The following is an 8,579-nucleotide window of genomic DNA, read 5'->3' as shown; positions in this document are numbered from 1 at the left end:
GTATCCACCAGGGCCTCTCCTGAAAATAAGGCCATGGACTTGGCCGTGTCTGCTTTGGCTGCCTGAGGGCTTTCTCCCCTTTTTTCAGGGCTCTGGGCCACTAGTTTCCAACAGATGCTTCTGAGCCAGGAGCTTCCCCAGAGACAAGGGGTCAGAGCCCTGCTGAGCCGCCAGGAGGGCTCTTGGCTGATGTCAAGGCCAGGCCATGTACACTGAGGCCATTTCAGTTCCATGGGGATGTGGCAGGCTTAGCTCGGGCTGGGAAGAAGCAGAGAGAGAGGAGCTGCAGTGGGCCCCGCCAAACACTGTAATGGCTGCAGGAGGGGCAGCCTGGGCACCAGCGGATCCTTGGATCCTTGCCCCGGGGCCAAGGAGAGGGATGACAACTTTGCAATGCTTGGCAGAGGGGGAAGGCAGTATGGCCAGGGCCGTGGCCTGGATGCTTTCAGTGTAGGGAGACCTTAGCTCCTTCCTTTGTCACCTGGAGGGGAGAAGGGCCTGGAGGGGAGTGGGTGGCACCATGCTGTGGACCGGGACATTGGCAGACTCACCAGTGACCTGTGGCTGCTTTGGCTTTCTCTGGTATGCCCGTTCCTCCTCTCCTCCTCAGCCACTCCCTTTACCCCCTCCCTCTTCTCCTTCCCTCCATCCCCCTTTCCCTCCCTCTCTTTGCCCTTCCCTCTTGTCCCTCTCTCCCCTCCCCTGTCTCCCACCCTTCCTCCAGGCCTCTTCCTTTCCTCACCCCTGGCCCCCCAGGTAATCTCAGGGCCACAGAAACCGTGAGCCACTAAGGCCACACCAGAAGACCACCAGGGACTCACAGCATGCCCGCTGCATAGGGCGCATCTTAACCAGGCAAGAGCAGGGAGTGAACCGGAGTGGACAAGCCCAGGACTGGTGGTGGGGCACGGGCAAGACCAGCCACTGATCAGTCCCAGCACACTGCCCTCACTTCAGCGTGGGTTCCCGAATGAATCTGGGGGGCAGTGAGAGCCTCTGCCTCCAGCTATAGCTAGTGTTAGCCACTGCAGGGCCCCGGCAGGAGGCATCGACACTTCCCCTTCCCCACCCGGGCAAGCCCTCCAGTTTCTGGGCACCCATGGTGGGCAAGACCCCAGAGTGACCTGGCTTGTGGGGCCTGGCAGAGCACGAGGGCCACTGGCCCAGCCTGGGAGGTGATTTTTGCACTTCGAGGGTCATGGCACAGACTGAGTGAAGATTTGCAGAGAATATTCCGGAAGATGGGATCTCAGTTGTGTCTCAACCACTCCCCTGGCTTCTTCTCGCCTCCGTCTCCCCAGGTGTCCACGCTTAGCAGCTTTCTCACCACTGCCAAACCTTGCCTGGGCACTGGGACCGTAGGTGGCCACCTGTCCCCAGCTGTGGCTGAGCCAAGATTGCACTTGTGAGAAGGCCTGACAGGCAGCATGGGCGACATGGCCAATAGTTCCATCGAGTTCCACCCCAAGCCCCAGCAGCAGCGGGATGCCCCCCACGCTGGAGGCTTTGGGTGCACGCTGGCAGAGCTGCGTGCCCTCATGGAGCTGCGAGGGGCCGAGGCACTGCAGAAGATCGAGGAGGCCTACGGGGATGTCAGCGGGCTCTGCCGGAGGCTGAAGACCTCACCCACAGAGGGTAAGTCCCTCTTGGGCTGCGTGCCACCCAGTCCTGCTCCCAGCCTTCAGAGGAGCATCCTGAAGGTGTCATTACCCCCAGGGCTGGCCTGGGTCAAGGGCCACCTGTGCCCCTCCTCTCAGCCATTTCCCTTGAGGAGGAGATGCCCCAGGTAACCCAGGTCCTCAAGGGGGTGTGACCTGACCCCCTCGTCCCCGCACCTCCAGAATCAGGAGTTCTCTGCTCTATAGGGCGAGGTTGAGGAGGAGGAGATGGGTACCTCACGGGATGCACACACAGGCGGAATGGGCCCCAAACAGAAATCCTTCCAAGGAACAGGGCAGGGTGGGGAGGAGGAAGACAGTCCCATCTCTATATTTGGAGATCCCCGGTGTGCTCAACCCTGTGTTCAGTTAAGGGGGATCATAACAGAAGGAAGGGGTGCAGGGTGCAAGCCTTCGGCGTTGCGGGTGACCAGGGCCACTCCTGGGAAGAGAGAGGATGGCCTGGCGATGGCACAGAGCCATTTGGCTCTGGCGGGAAGGGGTGGCTGAAGCTGGGGCACAGGAGGCCCAGAGTGCTGATCAGAGGTGGCACTGACTGGCCACAGGCTGTCCCAAAGAGGCACCAGCCCAGGGCAGTGTCGGTCTCACTGCTGAGGGAGGCTCTAGAAAGCCCGGTGAGCACTGTCTAGAAAGATCTGGGGTGGAGGCCTGACTGTCCCTGTGGGAGGCAATGCTCCACCTGGCTCTGTGAGGCCTGCCCAGCCCTTGTTGCTGGGGTCTGCCATGAAGCGGGGACCCCCAGGAGCCAGGCCCAGCCCCAGATTCCAGGAGCCAGTGTTCTCTGGCCCTGCATGCCTGGCAGGGCTGCTGGGGCTATCCCAGCCTAGTGCCAGGCCTATGCCCTAGCCAGTGCGGGCTGATTTGATCTGCTACCCGTCTGGGCAACGCCTGGGCCCACCCATCTCCTCTGCTCCCAGCCGCGAGGCTCTTTGGCACCTCCAGCCTCCCACTCTGCCCTCACCCTCAACCCAGAGACTGTTCTCCTGTGGCTCCGGCTTCGGCCCCATCTGTCTGCAGGTGGCACTCAGGCTGCAGGGAGGAGTGGAGATGGAGGACGGGGGCTGCAGGCCAGGTCAGGAACTCTGGGGTCTGCCTGGGCCTCCCTGGCTTTGTTCCCTGGAGCTGATGCGCCTGTGACATCCTGCCTGGCCGCCGCACACACCCTCGCGGTGCAGCTGCTGCTGGGGCCGATGTCTTTGGCTCCACTCCCGAGCATCTCTTGCCTTCCCTCCTCCTTGCCCAGCCCCCGAGGAGGCTGCGTGGAGGGCCATTTATCCACAAGGGCTCTGGCCTCTCCCAGATCAAAGGAAGCAGATGGGCCTCAGCTGTCTGCTCTTCCCCCTGTCTGCCAGGCCTTGTTAAATATTTAAAATGTCAAGGCCCCTGGGAACCTGCCCGATTCTGCCATGGAGCTCAGGAGCTCTTGCGTGCCTGTGGAGGCAGGGCATGGAGAAGGGCAGGCACACAGGTGGGTGGCTTGGCCTCTGACGGGCTTCCAAGCACCTGGGTCCCCAAGGCCACAGTGCAGGGAGCCGGCCAGGCCTGGATCTGCTGCCCACAGAAGGAGCAGCAGAGGACCGGCCCCTCCCCTCTTCAACCCTCAAGGTCCTCGGGCTTGAGCTGTCAGTGCCAGGAGCGGGTGACTCTCTCCCCGCATCCCCTAGCCCAGCTGTGCACCCAGACCTGGTGCTCAGACCTGCCCGCCCCTCAGTCCACCTCAGACACAAGGGCCTGAGCCACGGGGACAGCTGGCTTCGTTGTGCCCCAAGCCCCATGCCAATCCCCTGACAAGGTGGGCAGACTTGGGGCTGCCCAGGAGGCAGGCACTCCCCCGTGGGGCAGGTGTTTTATGGCGCATGGTGCCTTGCGGGAAGGGAATTTTATCTTCTGGCGGCACACTCGTCAATCCACTGCCCTCCCTGCCTTGGGAGCACTCCAAGAGGATTCCAGACAATAGTCTCAGGCTGAACTCAGAGTTGGGTTCGCCCGGGAACCTGGCCCCACCCGGTCCCCCTCTGGGCTCCACAGGCAGTACTGGAAAGGAGGGGCGGATTAGCTGGGAGCCGACACGATATGCTCCTAATCCAATTCCGATGGCATCTGGCCTCTGCTCCAGGCAGGCAGCCCATCTGTGTCCATGCCAACTGGCCAGCCCCTGCCCCCATGCCCTGGACCTGGACTGCCCTTGGGCCTGCTGGGGAAGCATGTGTTCCCCTTCCCTGTCAATGGGTGCTGTGGTGGGGCAGCCATCAGGACCCCGAACCCACAGGAAGGCTAAAGCCACAGGGCCGGGCCGAGGGCAGCTGTCTGTGTAGGCCAAGGAGAAACGAGCAAGGCTGCAGCTGCAAGGGCAGATCAAGGCCAAGGGAGAGGCTGATTAGGGTGAGGGAGCTCCTGGGGAATGGGCCAGGGGTCCCGTCTGCTCTCAGGGACAAACTGGGCATGTGAGGTGGGGCAGGCAGGAGGCAGACTTGCATGGAGGCTCCAGGCTAAGGGCAGTGGAGACCCCAGGTGTTTGGGGAGCCTCCTCTGTCCCTCTCCCTCCCCAGAAGCCCCGCGATTAGCATGTGCTTGCTCTCAAGTCACTTGGGGGGTCTTGAACTCCCTAGTACTGTCTCCACCTGGCTTAGCTCCTATAATTCCAGGAGATAGTCCCAGTCCGGAGCGAGGTGCATACCCCTCAGTTGGGTCCCTGGTCCCCAGCCCCCTCCCCACCACCCAGGAACTGAGGTCGTGAGTTATCCCCAGGCTCCCAATTGGGGCAGGCTCGGGCCTCAGCAAGAGGCCTTTGGCTCCTGAAGAAACCTGATCCAGGGGGAGAGAGGCAGGGACAGCTGCAGCTCTTCTGGGTGAGGAGGATGCCATGTGGCCATCACCTAGCTGGGGCGAATGAGCTGTGGCTTTGCAGGCGACAGCTTCTGTTCCACTGCGGCCAGGGCTACCCCTACCCCTATCCCTCCTCAGAAGCCCCAAGGTTAGCATTTATGCGCCTGTTCTCCAGTCATCTGGGGAGTCTTGTGTGCCTTCCCAGACCCACTGTGAGTGCCCCATGGGCTGGGGCTGGGGCTGGGCTCTCTGGTCATCCCGTCCCTGCAGCCGATGGCAGGCGTAAGCCCAGCTGCCCAGGGCTGGGAGCTGCAAGCTGCTTTCTGTCCACTAGGTGTCAGTGTGGGTCTGGTCATGGCCGCCACAGCACCGGGCGCCGGGTGAGCCCCCGGGAGGGCTCCTCCGCTTCAGCCAGGGCTGAGAATCCTGGCGCCAAGGGTGAGGCCAGAGGATGGTGTCATGCCACATGCCTACCCTGGTAGAAGGTGACTGAGTGGGTGTCTAGGCCTGGATGCCAGTCACACATGTAAGCTTCCAGTACCTTCAGGCCAAGGAAGACTGAGAAGTGAGCATCCTCAAGGATGACAAGTGACAGAATTGGATAGGGACAAGTGGCTCTGATTGTGAAGGCAAAGTCCATTTGGGGCTTCTGAGTGGCTCTGGGTGTCATTCAAGTCACCATGTAGACGAGCTGTGAGCCCTGGCTGAGGGCTCAAAGTTGGCACTGGAACTATATTAGAACCAAGGCGGCTGGGTCCTGAGGGCCCTGTGCTCGCCGGGTCTTGTCGGGCAGCGTAGGTTCTGTCCTGACCTGGGCCACAGGCCAGAGCTCTGACTCATGGTTACAGGGCCCTCTCCACCTCCAGCCTCAGTCGCCTTGTCTGCGCCCTGCAGAGAGCAGCTGATGAGCAGCCGAGGGTGGGCAGTGTCTCCCTGACCCCTGCGAGGCCATGCAGCCCAGAAAAGGCTTGAAGACTTCCCAGTCTCCTCCCTCAGCACCGTGACTCCGGTTTGGCTTCTCCCTGCCTGTTCCCCACCGGGAACCCACTCCCATGCCTCTCTTTCCTCGCGCGACACCATTCTTCCTCTTTGGGTCTCTGGACCCAAGAACTTGCATCTCCCACTAACTCTCATGCTCCCTCCCCACTGCTTCTTCCCTGAGAAACTTCTGGAAAGTAGGCCTCCATTCTCTGTTGCCCGCAGCCGCAGGCACCCTGGAGACTCCCGATCCCTTGGCACCGGCCATGCTCATGCCCCTCTTTGCAGGCTGTTCCTATCCTCACATGTTGGGGTGTGTGACACTGCCAGTCTTTGCGACCGGCTGGCCCTATCTTACAGAGCTGGGGAGCGGGGTGTTAGTGACAAGTCTGCTCAGGGAATTCACAGGCTAGGAGCGAGAGAGGTGTTTCCTGACAGGCACAGAGCCTTGGCCTAGTCTTTGGCATCTGGTGCCATCCCTGCTTCCCCTGATTGGTGGCCCTCCCCATGTCTCCACTAAAGTGCCCTGGACACTTGCTCTCCTCCCCAGGGGACGGGTGGCTGTTCTCTTCTGTCCTGTCTCCTAGCAACCCTTGGCCGTACCTGGCAATACCCTGCTGGGTCCCCTCTGTGCCCCCTTGTTGGGTCCTGTCCCCTGCCTTCCAGTGCCCCCTCAGCGGTAGTGTGGAGGTGGCCAGGATAGCACAGGGACCTGGCCTGTTTTGTCATCCGTGTGTCAGGAGGAGGATGGCTAGGGACTCCCCGTGACAGCAGCCAGAGGGCCGCATGCTCACTCCCACGTGCACGCCCCCAGCGGTCTGCAGAAAGGCTCCTGCCTAGAGGGAGAGCCAGGCGCTGGCCAGATGGCCCCAGAGGGCTGCTGCCACCCGAGGAGCAGTCAAGCAGGGCCACGTAGGAGCCCTGGGACACACAAGGCCGGCCCGTCCCATCCCATCCTCTCGTTCTGTGCTTCCCGGGCACCATGCAGGCCTGGCAGACAACACCAATGACCTGGAGAAGCGCAGGCAGATCTACGGGCAGAACTTCATCCCCCCCAAACAACCCAAGACCTTCCTGCAGCTGGTGTGGGAGGCCCTGCAGGACGTGACCCTCATCATCCTGGAGGTGGCTGCCATCGTCTCTCTGGGCCTCTCGTTCTATGCGCCGCCGGGAGAGGAGAGTGAAGGTAAAGCCCGGGGCTCTGGGCTGGAAGGAGGGGGAGGAATGGGGCTTGAGATGAGAGAGGGTCACAGGATGGTGACGTCTCCTCCACTGCTTCCCTTTTGTCCTTGGCACAGCCTGCGGGAATGTGTCAGGAGGCACAGAAGATGAGGGTGAGGCCGAGGCTGGCTGGATAGAAGGGGCTGCCATCCTGCTGTCTGTCATCTGTGTGGTGCTGGTCACAGCCTTCAACGACTGGAGCAAGGAGAAGCAGTTTCGAGGCCTGCAGAGCCGAATTGAGCAGGAGCAGAAGTTCACAGTCATCCGGAACGGGCAGCTCCTGCAGGTCCCCGTGGCTGCGCTGGTGGTGGGGGACATTGCCCAGGTCAAGTACGGTGAGTGCCCTGGTCTTCACCTACCCTGTCAAGGAAGCTCGGCTCCTGCTTCTGGGGAGGGTGAGCCAGAGGGGACCCCCAGCACAGGTTCTCCCCGGCGGCATGGGTGCTGTCACCTGCAGGAGGCCAGAGGTGGGGGAGGTGGGGGAGCACCAGGCAGGGCAGAGTGGGAGAGTTTCAGACACAGCAGGCCCCCCAGGAATCAGCTGTCCCCACAGCCTCTGTGGAGGGCTTCCCCCCTACAAAGGATGCAAATGTCCTCGTTCCCCAGAAGGAGGAGGGCTCCCAAGTCCCTTTCCCAGGCGGCCCACGGCACCTAACGGGACCTCCCCTGGGGCAGCCGGGAGGAGGTGGTGGGGAGAAAGGCCTCTGCTTCCTGGTGTTCTAGGTGACTTGCTGCCAGCCGACGGCGTGCTCATCCAGGCCAATGACCTCAAGATCGACGAGAGCTCCCTGACGGGCGAGTCTGACCATGTGCGCAAGTCAGCCGACAAAGATCCCATGCTGCTGTCAGGTGAGGGCCACCCTCCTGGCCAGCCTGGCACCAAGGGGTGTCAGCAGCCATGTAGCCCAGCAGGCGGCCTGGACAGGATAATGTCCACCAGGGCCTTCCAGCATAACCATCAGGTTGGGACTCTGAGGACTCCGTCCACCATGAGGCCTGATCGTGGCAGCTCCAGCCACAGGGCGAGGCAATTGGCCCTCCAGGCCCAGGAGAGTGCTTTGTGTCCTGAATGGGAAGCCCCAAGCAGAGAGGCTTGCGGGGGTCAGCACAGCACTGTGCTTCTCCCAAATCCAGCCCCTCGACAATATCCAGTGGGGGTAGTGCTCCCTTTCCAGAAGCTTTCAACGTAGCCCAGTGTTTAGCCCAGTTGGAAATGTAGTGAGAAATGGGACAGGAAGGCTGAAGGCCCTAAGTGGGCCCTGTGGGCCTCGGGGTCCCCTCCAAGCCAGGGAGGAGGCTTCAGGCTAGTTTTAAGGTGGACACAGCCTCTAGCGGCCTGGACGCTGCATCCCTGCTTCCGGGAGACCCTGGGAGACAAGTTGTGGGCACTGAATATGTCTCCCACTGGGTGGTGCAAATTCCTGTCTCAGTCTCTGTGTTGCTGTTCCAGGCACCCATGTCATGGAAGGTTCTGGAAGAATGGTGGTGACCGCCGTTGGCGTGAACTCACAGACAGGCATCATCTTCACGCTGCTTGGAGCTGGCGGAGAGGAGGAAGAGAAGAAAGAGAAGAAAGGTAGCGCAGCAGTGCCACCAGTCCCTGGCGCTGGTGGGAGCTCCTTCCATGCAGCCCATTCTCTCTTTGCGGGCTGGTGCCATTGGGGGCTCAGGGAGAGCCAGCCCAAGTGGGTGGGAGGCCGGGCCCTCTCTTTTGATTCTCCTTGGAGACTTCTCTTCTGAGGATTTTCCCCCTGAGGGCCGGCAGGCCAAGAGCCCCTCCAGTGCTGTGGACAGGGAGCTTCCCTGAGACCACCGTCCCCAAAGGCTTCGGGATCCCATACCTACCTAGGCAGGAATGGGGTCAGAGGGACAGAG

At 61.6% G+C, this 8,579-nt stretch overlaps 1 protein-coding gene across 6 annotated transcripts in view; it reads left to right on the top strand.

The window, feature by feature from the left end:
- The first annotated feature begins 1,301 nt into the window (after nucleotides 1–1,301).
- ATP2B3 (ATPase, Ca++ transporting, plasma membrane 3) overlaps nucleotides 1,302–8,579 on the top strand; it is a 45,468-nt gene continuing 38,190 nt past the window's right edge. For 2 of the 6 annotated variants that reach the window (XM_011955851.1, XM_011955854.1), the window contains exons 1-5: nucleotides 1,302–1,635; nucleotides 6,472–6,669; nucleotides 6,782–7,039; nucleotides 7,428–7,553; nucleotides 8,155–8,280. In XM_011955851.1, the coding sequence (XP_011811241.1) occupies nucleotides 1,428–1,635; nucleotides 6,472–6,669; nucleotides 6,782–7,039; nucleotides 7,428–7,553; nucleotides 8,155–8,280 (916 nt within the window). In that variant the 5' untranslated portion in view covers nucleotides 1,302–1,427. Of the gene's footprint in view, nucleotides 1,636–6,471; nucleotides 6,670–6,781; nucleotides 7,040–7,427; nucleotides 7,554–8,154; nucleotides 8,314–8,579 lie in introns of all 6 variants that reach the window. The other 4 variants (XM_011955853.1, XM_011955849.1, XM_011955850.1 and 1 more) reach the window with 2 other exon arrangements.

This window comes from Colobus angolensis, unplaced genomic scaffold (genome assembly GCF_000951035.1).
Source record: "Colobus angolensis palliatus isolate OR3802 unplaced genomic scaffold, Cang.pa_1.0 Scaffold402, whole genome shotgun sequence".
Taxonomy (NCBI): domain Eukaryota; kingdom Metazoa; phylum Chordata; class Mammalia; order Primates; family Cercopithecidae; genus Colobus; species Colobus angolensis.
Note: the sequence above shows the minus strand (reverse complement) of the source record. Positions and strands in the feature narration are given on the sequence as shown.